The sequence below is a fragment of the Salmo salar genome, chromosome ssa06, assembly GCF_905237065.1.
Source record: "Salmo salar chromosome ssa06, Ssal_v3.1, whole genome shotgun sequence".
NCBI classification, from domain to species: domain Eukaryota; kingdom Metazoa; phylum Chordata; class Actinopteri; order Salmoniformes; family Salmonidae; genus Salmo; species Salmo salar.
In genome coordinates this window covers 54,090,938-54,109,528 of record NC_059447.1, presented here as the reverse complement: position 1 = coordinate 54,109,528, position 18,591 = coordinate 54,090,938, and the positions used below count along the sequence as shown (strand labels likewise).

The 18,591-nt window shown below is 43.1% G+C and overlaps 1 protein-coding gene and 1 long non-coding RNA gene across 8 annotated transcripts in view; both read left to right on the top strand.

Annotated features, from left to right (window-relative positions):
- Nucleotides 1-18,591, top strand: part of LOC106607643 (MAP/microtubule affinity-regulating kinase 3) — a 218,468-nt gene that overhangs the window by 16,129 nt on the left and 183,748 nt on the right. For all 7 annotated transcript variants that reach the window (XR_006770269.1, XM_014204792.2, XM_014204795.2 and 4 more), the window contains exons 2-3: nucleotides 2,566-2,757; nucleotides 3,305-3,358. Coding sequence is in view for 6 of the 7 variants with exons in the window: in XM_014204792.2 (XP_014060267.1) it covers nucleotides 2,566-2,757; nucleotides 3,305-3,358 (246 nt within the window). In the remaining variant the exon portion in view is untranslated. The remainder of the gene's footprint in view (nucleotides 1-2,565; nucleotides 2,758-3,304; nucleotides 3,359-18,591) is intronic.
- LOC123743463 (uncharacterized) lies at nucleotides 13,984-18,252 on the top strand. The gene is made up of 2 exons (XR_006770270.1): nucleotides 13,984-17,740; nucleotides 17,884-18,252. It is a non-coding gene; the product is annotated as an uncharacterized lncRNA (long non-coding RNA).

Genomic DNA, 18,591 nt, shown 5'->3' with positions numbered 1-18,591 from the left:
TTATCCAATCAAGGTATGAATCCCCCCAAAATACAATTATTTATTCCTCTTTGACTGAGTATTTTATGTAGATTGTTGACAAAAAAATCCCACATTTAATCCAAATGAGGTGTAGACTTTCTATAGGCACTATTAACCCATTCCAAAGTTATACACGCTGTACTAGTTGACAATTCAACTGTGAGTAGGGCTTTCAGAGTAGAGGAAAACACCATGGTGAGGCTCAATCTCATATTTGTTGCCTATCTATGGGACACTGCTCAGTTCTGCCTCCAAGACAAAACTCATCTCAGTCAAGGTCAATCTACATCTTTGGATGGGGATCTCATCAGTTGATAGCAATGCCATACTGCACACGGTTGGTTGGTTAGTTAGACAGTCAGTCAATAAATGGATTGACATCGAACTTATGTGAAGATAACTCACTGCAAGACATTGTATACCTGGATTGATTGCTGTAAAAATTGAATTGATTCTGAGAATGTTGTTGGGTGATGTATGGGTATCCACATCTAAACATGCCTTTTACTTAAAGTTATTTTTTTCTTTCTTCCCCCCTCATCGCTAAGAAATCTATACAATCAATTTCAATATGAAAACGTCCCTTAAAGACATTGGCTCTTAAGCTATATCAAATTGTATTTGTCAAATGTGCCGAATACAACACGTGTAGATGTTGCAGTGGAATGCTTACTTACCAGCCCTTAACCAACAATGCAATTAAGAAAAATGTGTTAAAGTATTTACTGAAACTGAAGTAAAAAAGAAATAAGCACAATATAAAAATAACATAATAATTATGGAACAACAATAAAATATCAGTAGCGATGCTAAATACAGCGGGTACTGGTAAAGAGTCAATGTGCGGGGGCACAGGTTAGTTGAGGTAATTTGTACATGTACGTAGAGGTAAAGTGACTATGCATGGATAATAAACAGAGAGTAGCAGCAGCGTAAAAATGGGGGGACAATGCACATAGTCCGGGTAGCCATTTTGATTAGCTGTTAACAGAAGCTGTTAAGAAACCTTTTGGACCTAGACTTGGCGCTTCGGTACGGCTTGCCGTGCTATTTTGAGTCTGTTCAAGGTCTGTTTTCTGAAATAAGTCTATTCTAGATGAGTTATTACAATGTGGGAATGTTTCTCTAGATGAGGTATTATACCGTGGGAAGGTTTCTCAATGTCAAGTTTGTGTGCGTGCAGCCACATGCTCACTCGACTGCTTTGCTCATTCTTTAATACTAATGGCTTTTCAACGTTGTTCAAACATTTAGCAATCTCTACCCTCATTACCAGGCAGTGCTGATATGATTTACTCACCAGTACTTTCTTATCCTTATGTCAACTCATGCTAATGCCTGTATGTTTGTATCCTTTGCAATCCTTACCAATGGTGATATGTCAACAGGAGGGAAAAAAACCATCTACATTGTATACTCTATGAATATGACCATAGCGCATGATTTATGACCTGTCGGGTGGTGGGAGCATTCTCATGACTTCGCTAGCAGTAAGATTTGAGCGCAATTTCCAAAAAGATAAGTTCTGTAGCATACGAAGGATGTCACTTTCTATTTTCTGACCGACATTGACGGCGTGGATACTTAAGCTCCGCAAACCCGGTACCAGGCCCAAAACAACCGCTCCGAATTTAACAAGTTAAATAATTATCACCTAACAGCAAGAACCTTACCATCTAGTGGTCAGAACCTGGTAATATCAGTATGTAAGATGGTACATAAACCCAACCATTTCAATCAGGGGGGAAAAAAATCCCCACGCAGCACGAACGTTGGACCCTCTGTGAACACACCGTGCTGCTGCAAAGTCCTTTGTCTTTTCTGTCATAGGTCAGTTCAAACAGATCCAACTTAGACTTTTCTCTGTTCTTTTCAACTGTTACGCATGAAATGACCATGGCGTTACAATTCCAGCAACTGATTTGTTTTTCTAAGAATACATTACATCAGAAGAAGAAGAAACAGTACTCTGAGACGCAGCTACATGCTACTTGTCAAACATGTATGATTAAATACTCGTTGTTGGGGTGGGGGAATGGGGTCCATGGATGGCTTTTGACCACATCTTTGGATTCCTCATGTCTTGTTCATTGTTAGAAAAAAGTTTAGTCCAAATCAGACGTCAGGTACTATAATTAAGTATAATATGAATCCTATCAATTAAAGTGGCCAATTTGAGATCAAATTATATTTAAACAAAGTAATGTTTCTGTAATGCTTATGTTATCAGTTTCGAACTACAGAATCTATGTCAAAACAATCTGAGATGGTGGGTGTCATTGCTTGCTGAAATGACATGAAACGACCCAGATGTGACACGTGCCGGGAAGTGTTACCACTGAACTACGGCTCTACCCATAGTGATTGTTTGAATGTCTATTGATAAGTTCAGCTCTGATCAATGCCCTCTAGGCAAGGAACATTTTACCTTTTCTAGCTTTGGCTTTTGATTGTGTCAAGTTCTAAGCTGCCTTGCTGCTGCCTGTCTGTGCAAGATCAATGTCCCCTCCCCCCTTTGACACGAGACTTATCTTCTGTCCACAGCACACCTCACACGCTGATGGGCGCAATGAGGTTACCACGCGACCCAGCCGCTCGGGCTCCCGCTGCCGGAACTCTATTGCCTCGTGTGCCGATGAGCAGCCGCACATCGGAAACTATCGGCTGCTCAAAACCATCGGCAAGGGAAACTTCGCCAAGGTCAAGCTGGCACGCCACATCCTCACGGGCAGAGAGGTGAGACCCCATCAGACTCCGGAGGCACCTGCCATGTTTGATTGTGCATTATCTAATTTGTTTGGCTAGAATATAATACAGTAAAGTAGAATTGTTTGTACTTTATGGAGGAAGTTATTTTCACAAAGTTCGTTTGTGGGCTTAGCTAATACCGGCCACCTCACCCTTCCTGTACCTGAAAAGTCAAGGGGCAACGCACTGCACTAATCATAACAATAGTCAATGTAATTGCATTTTGTTCATTGGTGAAACAAACAAAATGCAAGTTAATGGCCTGAGAGTAATAGGGAAATTGAACTAGATATACTGTGCTTTCAATGCTGTAAATTAAACTTAAACTTAACAAACTAGACGAACTGAAGCAAATTGTATAGAGACCCCCTCCAGCCCTCGCAGTTCTCCTAGAGGCAATGCTTTACACACTCTAAAATTGCAACTATGCATTCTGAGAAACATGTTTGTCATTGGTGGCCCGTTTACAGGCTTGCCAATTCTTTAGGAGTGGCTGCTACAGGATTGATTGTTTTCCTTTACTCTTTCTTGATAGGTTGCCATTAAAATAATTGACAAGACACAACTGAATCCTACCAGTCTTCAAAAGGTAAAAGGAAAAACCTGTCTTGTCTCCCTATTGAAATGTACACATCCTTCTCCAACGTTATTTCCACATTAGTGCATTCTCTGGTTGTGGATGATGGGGATATCATTAGGCCTGCATGTAATATTCCCACTTTGAAAGCTGTATGCAGTGAAAAGCATTAGTAAAACACTTTTTTTATGCCCTATATCCATTATGTATTATAAAATGAGTCTTGTTTCTATATTGATGGAGGTGCCCTGTGACTGTATGGGACTTCCCTTCATCGAGTAGCCATTGAAACAATTTTTGTAGCGAAACGCACAATTATAGCTAATTCATCTGATTCCCTATGAGTTCTTGACACCTTGTCATAGTGGGTGCTACACACCACAGTACGTGTCTTGGTGACATAACTAGCTTCATTTCAGAGTGTGTTACTAACTTCACAGAGGACTCTGCATTAGTTTGAGCTGAGGTGCAGAGTCCCTACCCCCTTAAAGGTCTGTCGTTGTGCCCCACTGCATGATGGGAGGTAGGGGGTAAAGTGGTGGCTGTTAGAGGAACCCTCGGTAGACTTGAATTTCAGAGGCTGCTAATAATAGCCTCGGAGGAGAAATCCAAATGGGTGGCTGGCGAAAGAAGAGGGTTGGCCCTGCCAACATGGAAAGAGAAGCAACAACTTTCCAAGGAGAAGGGGCTGGGGTTTGGGCTGTAGTGGGGAAAGGGAAGGGAAGTGGGGCCATTGACCCATTGGATGGTTGGAGGGCCTAGTGCACACAGTACCCAAATTCCCTCCTCAAGGCCCATTTTATAATTATGCTCTGATGAAACTGGAATGAGATGATGCTAAAACACACCTGCTGGCCCACAAAAGAGTTAAAGGCAACAAATGAGGTGTGTCTTTCTGGACATTTATTTAACTTGGACATCAGAACTTTTTTCCCCCCAATGTTTTGTGGCAGAGTAACCCTAAACCAATATTAGGACCTGTGTCAACTGGTAATATCATATATATACAAATAGAAAAGTATATCTATTTTCTGAGATCCGCTTGGAACTGTAGTAGACCTTGCTATGGTGCCCTTGGGTGGCTCTTTACCAGACTGCGGCTGCTGCCCTGTCCTGTCGCCTTTCCTTGCAGCTATACAGATCAGACTGTCACATTGAGGCCAGTGTGAGACTGATGATGTTCATCCACCCCACCAACCCCTATAATTAGCCAGCACAGGCTATCGATTCAGTTAGTTTTCCATTCATTGGCCAATTGACAGCCTCCTACTGGCCCTCCAACACCACTTCCAGCTGCATCTGGTCTCCCATCCAGGGACTGACCAGGACCAACCCTGCTTAGCTTCAGAAGCAAGCCAGCAGTCTGAGTGATGAAGTGGTCTTAAACACAAACCGTAGCTAACAGTAGCCAGAGAGCCTCTGCCCAATACACCAATCACTCACTCGAAATGGACAAACCTCCATATGCAAAGGTAGCTGAGGGGACACCATGCTGTCCCGTTCCTTCCATGAGGATCGGAGCCGGAGTAGGCTCCGTCTATAATGCACAAGTGTCCTTCAGGGAACGGTGCCAACTAGATAGCTGCCACGGCTCCACGCAGTTTTGCTGGCAGCCTGCAGTCAGACTGGCAATGTACCATGCTAAGCCTTACCAATCTGTTACTGCCTCCTCGGTGCACTATCAGTCTCATGTCACACCCTCCTCCACATCTCCGCTCAGGGCATCGTGACAGGGATGGTATAGGAGCCAGGGCCCTTGGAGATAAGTGTTCATTGTAATGTCTTGAAAGAAACACAAGTTTTGCATTTTGTCCTGCGGGAACACAATTCCCAATGGTTTTTTGAACTGGCTTTTTTTTCCCGTATGTAAACTCAGCAAAAAAAGAAACATCCCTTTTTCAGGACCCTGTCTTACAAAGATAATTCGTAAAAATCCGAATAACTTCACAGATCATTGTAAAGGGTTAAATAACCTCTTTTTTGGCGCATGAACCGCTAGCGGGACACCTACGACAACATCCGGTGAAATTGCAGAGAGCGGAATTCAAAATACAAAAATCGTAATATTAAATATTCATGAAAATACAAGTGTCATACATCATTTAAAAGCTTAACTTCTTGTTAAACCAACCGCATTGTCAGATTTCAAAAAGGTTTTACGGTGAAAGCGTACCATGCGATTATCTGAGGACAGCGCCCCACACCAAAATACTTTTTCTACCAGCACAGGCGTCACAAAATCACAAATGGTGATTAAATAAATCACTTACCTTTTGAAGATCTTCCTCTGTTTGCAATCCCAAGGGTCCCAGCTATACAATGAATGGTTGTTTTGTTCGATAAAGTCCTTTATATCCAAAAAAGTCTGTTTAGTTGGCGCCAATGATCTCATTGATCCACTCTTTCAACATGCATACAAACAAATCCAAAAAGTTACCAGTAAAGTTCATCCAAACAAGTCAAACGATGTTTCTAATTAATCCTCAGGTACTCTAATCTATAAAAAAACGATAATATTTAAGACGGAGAATAGTATGTTCATGTTCATTCACTCGCCAACAAGACCACTTTTTTCTGAGAAACACCTTGTAGTTCTTCCAACTACTTGTTAATTTTTCAAAAAACAAGCCTGAAACCCTTTCTAAAGACTTTTGACATCTAGTGGAAGCCATAGGAACTGCAATATGGGTCCTATCTATTTGTATTTCCAATACGCAAGCACTGAAATGGCCTGTGACCTTCTCGGGTTTTCGCCTGCCATATCAGTTCTGTTGTACTCGCAGAATTGTTTTTTAAACAGTTTTAGAAAATTCAGTGTTTTCTATCCAATGCTACCAAGTATATGCATATTCTAGCTTCTGGGCCTGAGTAACAGGCAGTTTACTTTGGGCACGTCAGTCATCCGAAATTTCGGACAAAAACCAGTATGCTAATGAAGTTAAACACTGTTTCCCATACTTGTTCAATGAACCATAAATAATTTAGGAATATGCACCTGTGGAACGGTCGTTAAGACACTAACAGCATTAGACAGTAGGCAATTAAGGTCACAGTTATGAAAACTTAGGACACTAAAGAGGCCTTTCTACTGACTCTGAAAAACACCAAAAGAAATATGCCCAGGGTCCCTGCTCATCTGCGTGAACATGCCTTAGGCATGCTGCAAGGAGGCATGAGGACTGCAGATGTGGCCAGCGCAATAAATTGCAATGTCCGTACTGTGAGACGCCTAAGACAGCGCTACAGGGAGACAGGACAGACAGCTGATCATCCTCACAGTGGCAGACCAAGTGTAACAACACCTGCACAGGATCGGTACATCCGAGAATCACACCTGCGGGACAGGTACAGGATGGCAACAACAACTGCCCGAGTTACACCAGGAACGCACGATCTCCCCATCAGTGCTCAGACTTTCCGCAATAGGCTGAGAGAGGCTGGACTGAGGGCTTGTAGGCCTGTTGTAAGGCAGTTCTTCACCAGACAGCACCGGCAACAACGTCGCCTATGGGCACAAACCCACCATCGCTGGACCAGACAGGACTGGCAAAAAGTGCTCTTCACTGACGAGTTGCGGTTTTGTCTCACCAGGGGTGATGGTCAGATTCGTGTTTATCGTCGAAGGAATGAGCGTTACACCGAGGCCTGTACACTGGAGCGGGATCGATTTGGAGGTAGAGGGTCCGTCATGTTCTGGGGCGGTCTGTCACAGCATCATCGGACTGAGCTTGTTGTCATTGCAGGCAATCTCAACGCTGTGCGTTACAGGGAAGACATCCTCCTCCCTCATGTGGTACCCTTCCTGCATGCTCATCCTGACATGACCCTCCAGCATGACAATGCCACCAGCCGTACTGCTCGTTCTGTGCGTGAAATCCTGCAGGACAGGAATGCCAGTGTTCTGCCATGGCCAGCGAAGAGCCCGGATCTCAATTCCCCCAGAAATGTCCAGGAACTTGCAGGTGCGTTGGTGGAAGAGTGGGTTAACATCTCACAGCAAGACCTGGCTAATCTGGTGCAGTCCATGAGGAGGAGATCCACTGCAGTACTTAATACAGTTGGTGGCCACACCAGATACTGACTGTTACTTTTGATTTGTTCAGGGACACATTATTCAATTTCTGTTAGTCACATGTCTGTGGAACTTGTTCAGTTTGTCTGTTGAATCTTGTTATGTTCACACAAATATTTACACATGTTAAGTTTCATGAAAATAAACGCAGTTGACAGTGAGAGGACTTTTTTTGTTGTTGCTGAGTTTATGTATGTATGCATGTATACAGATAAAATATTGATTCTCTGGGTTTTAAGGCACTTTGATAGGAACCCATACATGTCCAAAGTTTATTTGTAAGGAGAACAACAACAATGAAGGCAATGCGAACGCCAGCCCAATAATGTGCCAGTTCGTGTAAGACTGCGCAAATGTCAGTGTGAAAAGGTTAATACAATAGGTAGGCTAACGCATACAAAGCAGAAAGACGACCATTTCCAAATAATCTCTGACCTCTCGCCTGCGACATGAAAAATGCAAACCGTGCCGCAGTCATAGAATCTACAGGTCCTGAGGGCATCCCACGGGAATGCAACCCTCTAGTGTGCGTTTTCACACAATGGAATCAGTTGGATTTCAGTCGACACAAATCTTTGCCACTTTCACAAGCTTAACACGCTTCCTAAAAACTCGTCGCTTGCAGGTGACAGGCATTGTCTCCTCCCCGGGAGCTGTGAGCAATTTGGCTCGTGCAAAGGCTTGGGTGGAATCTTTGCTGCTGCCCTCACCCACCTGGACAAAAGGAATACCCATGTAAGAATGCTGTTCATTGACTACGGCTCAGCATTCAACACCATAGTCCCCTTCAAGTTCAGGAGTCTGGGACTGAACACCTCCCTCTGCAACTGGATCCGGGACTTCCTGACAGGCCGCCCCCAGGCGGTAAGGGTAGGCAACAACACATCCGCCAAGGGGGCCCCTCAGCCCCCTCCTGTTCCCTGTTCACCGACGACTGTGTGGCCGTGCATGACTTCATTAAGTTTGCTGACGACACAATGGTGGTAGGACTGATCACCGATGATGATAAGGTCAGACCTGGCAGTGTGGTGCCAGGACAACAACCTCTCACTCAGTGTCAGTAAAATAAAGGAGCTGATCATGATATTTTGGGGGGGGGGTGGGGGTCACTTCAGAATTCAAAACAGGAATGCTCTCGAAGGATTTTGGCATGAGTTCTCCAGTGACTGAAAGTTCACAAATAGACCGCCATTGCCCTCTGTTCTATTTGCTTGCTGACATGGTCTCGTCAGGATGCCACCTCGCTTGCCACACTTTCGCTGCCGCTTCCTCTTTCGAGTCCCGGTGATTAGGGCCTGGTCCCAAGAAAGCAGAAAGTCCAGAGCTGCCGCTTCGTTGAAGTTAACATTTTCATCCAAATCGAGGATAGCGATCGCTGTTCTGATGTCCAGAAGCTGTTTTCGGTCTTAGGAAATGATTGCGGAGACATTATGTACAAAAAAAGTTAAGATCAGCATAAAAAAAACACAAAATAACAGAATTGGTCAGGAGCCCGCAAAACGGTGACTATCCACTGCAGCGCTATCCTAGATTAAAATACACTGACAAACCCAGACAACTCAGGACCTTAATTCAGACAATGAGCACCTTAGTTTGTACAGCAAAAAGATGTCATCCCTCCATCCTTACCTCCCCTCTTGCGCTCCTCAGCTTTTCACAGACTCGTTCGCTGTAGCTATTTTTATTTGCGTTGGTGTGACCTCTTATGTAATTGGTGGGAGGAGAACCCCGCTGCCGAGTCAGTCGATATTCCTGCTTTTAGAAGGGAGTGGTTTTATTAAGACTTGGGTCGGGGCGCCGGGGATATGGAAGTATACTCGTGAAACCCCTCAAACACCATAAGGGATCTGCTAGAGGTGTGGTGAAGTCACATTTACCTGGGCGTTATGAGCTATGTTAATCAGCCATAGGATGTGGGGGTGGAAGGAGGGGATTAGAAGGATATTGGTCAGAGATGTTGGGCAGAAGAATAGTTTTCCAGGTTTGGTAGATAACATCAGTAGCGTAGTTGTCTTGTCTGCTTTTATCTCTAAGTTAGTGTTACATACACAGTTTATTTTCTAGTCAGCTTCTGTGTCCGCTCCTATCAATATGGTGGTTTCACATTCAAAATGTTTTCTCACTCTGGATTGAAATGAGTGTTTCCACAATCTCTATTATTCTACTAATATGAGGCCATATTCAATCCAACCTGGCAACAGTGAATGTCTGGTGAAAGACAAAACAATAGTCTGCCTGTGCTGCAATAATGCATGTTTCAATTTACATAATCAGCAAGAGAATGACATGTGTGAAACAAAAAGTTACCCAATTGGGTGTTCATTCACCTTCCTCACAGTACGGGAAGAAAATGTTTTTGTCCAATCGATGAAACAGCGCTTTTGATTGAATAACACCCTTTAGTGAATCCCAACTCCTGAACATATGGCAATTACCCTATTGCGGAAGCAGAGGGGATGAGCAGGTAGGTGTAACCCACAAATCGGTGAGAACAGTTTTGGGAGAGACTGTGGGGCTGCAGTTAGCGATGCCTCATGAATGCTTGCACCGGAGCGATCAGGGTTGTCTGGCGGCCCCTATGTGGTCCAGTCCCATTTACTTTTGGCAGGCAGTGACCTCATTGGTGTTGACATCAGCCAGTAGCAGAAAGGGACTGTTGCTGTTATGTCTGTGCTGCTCCATTTGTTTACTCATCTGTGGAGCTATAGTGTCTGGACTCGACATTGCATTTTCATAAGGTCTGAGCGAGCTGTCTCGCTTTTGCACATTGCACTCTTTTGGGGGGTGGGGGGTCACTTTAGATTCAAAATGCTTTCATAGGATTTTAGGATGAGGAGCCAGCCAAATTTAATGATATGCCTCTGGTACCATTTTAAAGAAATGAGCTTCTACAGTGAAATGTGTAGCATCCCTCACACTTTATCTTTGAGATCCATCATCCAAGGGCTTTGCAAAGATTTATTGTGTGAGGCTTTGTATCTCCACCATTACTCAATTTCCTCCTAGTGTTTCTTGCTGATATGTCTTCTGCAGACTGAGTCACCAGTTGTTCTGTATCACGGTGTGGGTTGCAGACAGTTTTCCTATCGGGTTGGAAAATTCCACCAGGGCATGTGCTAGAGGAGAAGAGAAATGATTTTGGGGCACTCCAAATGTGACTTTCTCCAGCCACAAAATGTACCAATTTTATTAGCTTTGCAAGAATGTAAAGGAAATAACTAGGGGTAGTTCAGGCCTGTAAGTCGTTCCTCTTGGCCTCTCTCCGGCACTCCAGAGGCACGCTGCCATCAGATGTTACTGGAACATTTCCTTTCCGGTTTTTCTTTCTCTAGGAGAGTGACATTTTGTTTTTGCCTTGCAATATCATATTTTTTTTTTCTTCTCCTTTCCACTTCATAGTGCAGCGTTAGATATCGAACCCCGGGCCTTTTTTAAACCATCTCGTGCTACCTTTCGAACTGTTTATGCGACTCATTACGCAGCATTGTAATGGGAGTGTTTTTGTTTTATGTTTCGGTCAGCTCGACTGAGACGTTGTCGCACTGCACATATTTTCTTTCCTAATAATTTCTATCAGGCATTTGACCTCGGAAGTGCTCATGTCCGGGTTGTATTTGAGGGGTCAATCCAGGCGACAGTCAGAGGCTGGGGGGCTGTGGCTGGGTTCAATCCCTCCTGCAACCTGTCCCTCCATGACCCCAGGCAAACAGGCAGCCTTACCCAGGCAACACTCACTCCCACACCCACGCCACCGAGCCAGCCTGCTTCCTTCCTCTCAGGCCCTGTTTGTGAAGTGATATGTCACCCGGCGTTGTGGGTGTTTTATCATCCATAACCCAGGATGGCCTCAAACAAGTAATTTCAGCAAGAGTGGGGGTTGGGTGACTATAACCCCCTCACTGAAATGAATTCCTGCTAGGGTTCGTATGAGCAATGGAGTGCAACAATACCCAGAGCTACAGACAATCATTTTTCTTCTCTTTATTACATTGTCCCTTGCCTTGAATGGGTAAACCTTGTCTTTAGGGCCGCCTCCCTGTTATGCAGAGATATTTGTGCTGGACGGTACAATAGGTGTCCAGTTCATATTTCCGTAGGATCTTGTTATTTCCCCTCGAAGCTGGGTCACTTCAAACGAGTGGGGTGAAACTAGAAAACACCAACGTCTCGACCAACAGACTCCCAATGCAGACCAAAATAAAGCTGGACCAAATAAACTAGGAAAATGGGTGTAGCTGGACTTTAACACAATATTGATCCATCTTATTGTATGTATGGAACTGGTAAGATACTGTGGTGGCACATGAATGTTCTCCCCCAATTAAGGCTCCTGTGTGTTTTTTAACACGATTTAGACAGACCGGGATTTAACACTGGTCTCAAAGAGTGGTATGTGCTTATAGACCTGGGAGCGTCCACTGGACCAGAGACTCTGCACTTATGTGTGTTCAGTAGTCTTTTTGGGACTGTTTATTTCCTGCAGTGCATCTTGGGTGAAGCAAATTGGGTCACGGGTGGAAGCATGTCTCGTTTTTTGCTCCTCCGCATCTCTTTTCCCATTCGCCTGGTTCAGCATACGCTGGCCCTGTTGGAGTACTTTTAACATACGCTGAACAAAAATATAGAAATGTAAAGTGTTGGTCCCATATTTCATGAGCTGAAATAAAAGATCACAGAAAATGTCCATATGCACAAGAAGCTTATTTCTCTCAAATTGTGTGCACATATTTGTTTACATCCCTGTTAGTGAGCATTTCTCCTTTGCCAAGGTAATCCATCGACCTGACAGGTGTGGCATATCAATAAGCATATTACGAAGCTGATTTAAGCAGCATGATCATTACACAGGTGCACCTTGTGCTGGAGACAATAAAAGGTCACTTTAAAATGTGCAGTTTTTTTGTCAAATAACACAATACCACAGATGTCTCAAGTTTTCAGGGAGTGTTCAATTGGCATGCTGACTGCAGGAATGTCCATCAGAACATTGAATGTTCATTTCTCTACCAACATTGTTTTAGAGAATTTTACAGTACATCCAACCATCCCCCCAACCGCAGACCATGTGTAACCATGCCAGCCCAGGACCTCCACATCTGGCTTCTTCACCTGCGGGATGGTCTAAGACTAGCCACCCAGACAGCTGGTGAAACTGTGGGTTTGTACAACAACAAAAAATGTCTGCACAAACTGTAAGAAACCGTCTCCGGGAAGCTCATCTGCGTGCTCATCGTCCTCACCATGGTCTTGACCTGACTGCAGCTTGGCGTCGTAACCGAATTCAATGGGCAAATGCTCATCTTTGATGGCCACTTGCATGCTTGGAGATTGGGCTCTACAAGGATGAATCACGGTTTCAACTGTACTGGGCAGATCGCAGACAGTGTATGGCGTCGTGTGGGTGAGCAGTTTGATGTCAACATTGTGAAAAGCCCCATGGTGGGGTTATGGTATGGCCAGGCATAAGCTACGAACAATGAACACAATTGCATTTTATCGATGGATATTTTAATTTACAGAGGTACCGTGAAGAGTTCTTGAAGCCCATTGTCGTGCCATTCATCCGCCGCCATCTACCTATGTTTCAGCATGATAATGCACGGCTCGACGTCGAAAGGATCTGTACACAATTCCTGGCAGCTAAAAAAAGGACCAGTTCTTCCATGGCCTGCATTCTCACCAGACATGTTAGCCATTGAGCATGTTTGGAATGCTCTGGATCGACGTGTATGACGCCGTGTTCCAGTTCCCGCCAATATCAGAAACTTTGCACAGCCAGTGAAGAGGAGTGGGACAACGTTCCACGGGACACAACAGCTTGATCAACTCTATGCAAAGGAGATGTGTCCCGCTGCATGAGGCAAAAGGTGGTCACACCTAGGGTTGGAAACTTTCTGGTAAATTTCCGGAATGAAGTTAAGCCTGGGAATTTTGCTTAAATTCATCAAAAAAGTTAGCTTATAACAGAACCTTTTTTGTGTGATACACAACGCAATTCTAGGTCTTGTGGCATATTTTGGTTAAACTATCCCCAATTCAATGGAATTGCAACCCTCTGCATGCACAGTGCATTCTTCCATCACATGTGCAGATGATTTTCAAGATCTTGCACACTAATGAGATGCTGTTTAGCCCACATTACTACACTGTCTGAGCCAAGGACTACATGCTTTCTGGTAAGTTTTTAATACAATACTGGGTGGGGTGAATATATTTTATGACACCACATTTTTGTTAACTAGTAAATAGTAGCCTACAGCAAATTTTGTTTTAAATCATTTCTAACTTGTTAACAATTTCTGATAGTTAGGTTTTGTTACCATGTGTGTTTTAGCTTGCTTGAGCCTGCTAACCTGTTCCCATACATGTCTCATTTTAAAACCGTTCTCTTACAAAGGAGCTGTTTAATCTAACTGCTTAACTATTTATCAGAACATGGAAATGTATGTATGTATGTATGTATGTATGTATGTATGTATGTATGTATGTATGTATGTATGTATGTATGTATGTATGTATGTATGTATGTATGTATGTATGTATGTATGTATGTATGTATGTATGTATGTGTACACGTATGTACACGTACGTACGTAACTACATCATCTCCACCCCTCAACCAGTATTCTACAAGAGCACAGACACAAGGGACAACAGACACACCAGGCTGTACATTGCAGATGAGCTGAAGGCAGTCATCAATGACCTTGGACCACAGAAGGTATTTGCACTGGTGACAGATAATGCTGCGAACATGAAGGCTGCTTGGTCTAAAGTGAAGGAGTCCTACCCTCACATCACACCCATTGGCTGTGCTGCTCATGCATTGAATCTGCTCCTCAAGGATATCACGGCACTGAAAACAATGGATACACTCTACAAGAGAGCCAAGGAAATAGTTAGGTATGTGAAGGGTCATCAAGTTATAGCAATCTACCTCGCAAAGTGAGAAGAATAAGAGCACCACATTGAAGCTGCCCAGCAACACTTGTTGGGGTGGTGTTGTCATGTTTGACAGTCTCCTGGAGGGGAAGGAGTCTCTCCAAGAAATGGCCATATCCCAGTCTGCCAATATGGAAAGCCCCATCAAGAGAATCCTCCTGGATGATGTATTTTGGGAGAGAGTTGCAAGCAGCCTGAAACTCCTGAAACCTATAGCAGTAGCCATTGCACAGATTGAGGGAGACAGTGCCATCCTGTCTGATGTTCAGAATCTGCTTGCAGATTTACGAGAAGAAATCCATACTGCCCTGCCCACTTCACTGTTGCTCCAAGCAGAGGAAACTGCAGTTCTGAAATACATCAAAAAGCGTGAAGACTTCTGCCTGAAGCCTATACATGCTGCAGCATACATGTTGGACCCCAAGTATGCTGGCAAGAGCATCCTGTCTGGTGCAGAGATCAACAAGGCCTATGGTGTCATCACCACCGTGTCTCGCCACCTTGGCCTGGATGAGGGCAACGTTCTTGGCAGTCTGGCAAAGTACACTTCCAAGCAAGGGCTTTGGGATGGAGATGCAATATGGCAATCGTGCCAACATATCTCATCAGCCACCTGGTGGAAGGGACTTTGTGGATCTGAGGCTCTTTCCCCTGTTGCCTCCATCTTCCAAATCTCACCAACATCAGCCGGCTCAGAGCGCAACTGGTCCTTGTTTGGGAACACACACACACCAAAGCACGCAACAGGCTGACCAATACATGGGTTGAAAAATTGGTTGCCATCCGGGCAATTTGAGGCTTTTTGAGCCTGACAGCGAGCCATCCTTAACAAGGTTGGAAAGTGACAGTGGAGATGAGGCCTGATGTCCAAGAGGTGGACATTGAGAAGGTCCAGGGAGAAGACATGGAAGCCTGAAAGGAAGACAACCAAAGCTTTAGTTTCTAGACTATCATTTTACAGATATATGTTGAAAAAGTTTTTGGGAGATGCGATGGATCATTGGGGATCATTCAATATTCCCTTTCTTTTGTTGTTCAGTGAAATCATCCCAAGTGAAGAGTTAATTCATTGAATTAAAGTTCAATTCGTAACAATTTTTTAAATTTCTTTTAGAAGGATTTAACCATTTGCAATTGTCTGCATATGATAAGGTAAATGGTTTGTTTCTGTCTCCATATGATATGGTAAATGCAAAGCTGTAATCAAGGCAAAGGGTGACTACTTTGAATAATTTGTTTAAAATGTTGATAACACATGGAATCATGTAGTAATTTCATAGTTATGTCTTTGCTATTATTTTACAATGTAAAAATAAAAGAAAACCCTTGAATGAGTAGGTGTACAAACTTTCGACTTGTACTGTATATGGATGACTTATAAAACCAGGCACAGATAACAGCTAGGCTATTGACCTAATTAAGTTGGTTTCCACTATCCTCAATTATCTTTAGGCTAAATCAAGGACAATTAGGCTAAATCAAGGGCTTTTTCCTCGCCTCTGCTGCCTCTCCGCGTTGTTCTCAATATGCCGGTTAACTTTTCTATTATACACATGGCAACATAGGGAAAGGCGCTAATTCTACGGTGCACTGAAGATTGTTTCAGAACTGCGGACAGAGACCTTATCCAACACGGGAGGAAGTGCATTTGTTATAAAATAATATTAGATTTATTAGTGTTGCGCCATTAGTTTTGCACAATATAACCATATACAATTTCAGCATCACGTCTTAGTGATGGACTGTGCCATCCCTGTGGCCTCCGCAATGGAATAGACCAATGAGACAGCGCGAATCAGACAAGTGTCTTGTGCACCATTTTAATTTTTTTATAATAATTGCGACTGCTCGACTACAGAAATCTCGGTCGACCAACAGCCTATCAACCAAACAAACGACCATTCTACTAAATGGGGTCATCCCTAGTACTGATCAACAACATTTGCATAGAAGTATCTTATTTTATAAAAATGCGCGCTGTCTCTTTAACAAGTAATGACGTAATTCAGGAGGGAGCGGCTGTCAGAGCCCTATTTACACACAGTCAGTTCGCTGAGACAATAGATCATCTTTGGGAGAGACCAATTTTTAAGTAAATTAATAAAGTTTTGGTGGCAATTAGCATATTTTACATCATGGTTTGCCAAATTATTAGGGTAGTGAATTGATGTTAGCTTCTGCTGTAAGCTAGCAAGAAAAGTTAGCCTACAACGCTGGAAGTAACCGTCATCTTCTTGCATTGTGAAGTGCTTTGTATGTTTTGCGAACCGTTTCTACATGCCGTGTTTCATTGTTCAAGTGTGCAAACTTCTCTGCAGAATGAGTGGTTAGCTAACACGATGCAGCCGAGACTCCCGGTAGGGACTAAGTGGAGCTGGTACTGTGTGCTCGCGCTGTAAGGGGGACATGGGCTGCACTGATACAAACTTGATCCGTGAGACACATTTTACATAAGAACTGAAAGTAACAAATTCAACTACCGAACCATTTTTCATGTTCTAGTATCGAAATGGCATATGAACACGTATTAAGCCATGATCAATTTTTAAAGGGATACTTCGGTATTTGGGGTAATTTCCTACTTACCCAGAGTCAGACAAACTTATGGATGTCATTTTTATGTCTCTGCTTATAGTTTGAAGGAAGTTGAAGGTAGCATATTGTTAGCTTAGCGCAATTGCTGGAAGTCTACTAGCCAGCTCCTCTCAAAACCAGGGAAATAGCCCTTCTAACTACTCCAAAGCTGGGTGGTTGGTCATTCATAGTCTTACAAAGCTATACATAGTAATCAATATTTTATATATTCAGTATTTTTACTGATAATCCTAAGAAATTAGATTCTATTAATTTCCTAATTTATGGACAGCTTTGGGTTTTGCCTGTACTCTCTTGTAAGACTTGGTGTGGATTTGTTAACAAAAGGCAGTCAGTCAGCTGTTGCGTGCTCTAGTAGCTAAAGTAGCAATCTTTCTTGCTTATTGGCAAATAATAATAACATTTGATAAGGTTTTTTATTCAGAGCCATATTTATTCAAGACAGAATTTACTGAGGAGGAACTTGTGCAGTTTCAGAGCACGGAGAGAGGCTGAGTCAGCGTAGCCGGTAGACCAGGAGCAGTGGCGAGAACCAGGTCTAAGGGACTGGTGGTGCAACTGCGGAGCATGTCAACCCATGGCAACTGCCGATTGTTACTGTCATCGATTTGGGGAGCTTGATATCTACGTTGAAGAAAGCATCCCACCCAGAGACTGTGTAACAAACCCAAGGACTTTTCTGCGCTCATCTATCCTGGAGTTATAGAGACATTCTTCCATGTTTCAAAAGTAAACTAGAAGAAGCAGCCCATACCTGCAGGACCGACTACACAGCTGTCTATCAAGTAAGTTACATGATTATTGCTTGTCCCAGCACACAGTAACAAAATGTAAAGAAGGTAATCTATTAATGACTTTTGTTGAATCAAATTGTTTCTTGTTACAAAATTATTTGTATCTAGGTACTCACGAATAACAATTTGTTCAGTCAATACAGGCTGGTTGCGTATCGACTGGTGTTGGAATGGGCACTGAAGGGAGAAATACTGGGACGAGGGAACAGAAGAGTCTTGCCTTCATGTGTTGTTTGTGCCATTCGCCACAAAAATCTCTTACCGACTGGAGTCTATATGGGATTCAAGGAGGCAAAGGATGTAATGGACCTGTTGTAATTACTCTGAGGATTCGGCTTCACAGACAGACCTTGTCTAACCAATTTTGTCAAATTACTCTAGTAATTGCTGTTTAAACCAGTACAACCCATTTTGTTAATGTTGCCAAATTACTGTAATATATGCCATTTGAAACAGTACCATCTTTTTTTGTAACTATCTACTATAAATGATTCATTACAGTTTGCCACATGAGATAGTGTTGTGTATGAAATATAGCGGTCAGATAAATGTATCAGTAACATTTGAATACTAAAGGTAAATTGGTAAAAGCCAACAAAACATAGTCTAGACCTATGTAATGACATGATTAATGAACCGGCAAAGACAATTATAAAAATGTTTACAACAAAATACTGATAGTATAGACAAGGCACTCACACAATGGATTTTATAAAAAATGCTACAGATTGATAATGACCAGAGGCTAACAAATGATGTTACATTAGTGTGTTTGTATTAGGTAGTATGCAAGGAGGACCATGTCCATGGATACTGGGGGAGTTGGGGGTGTCAGAATAGCC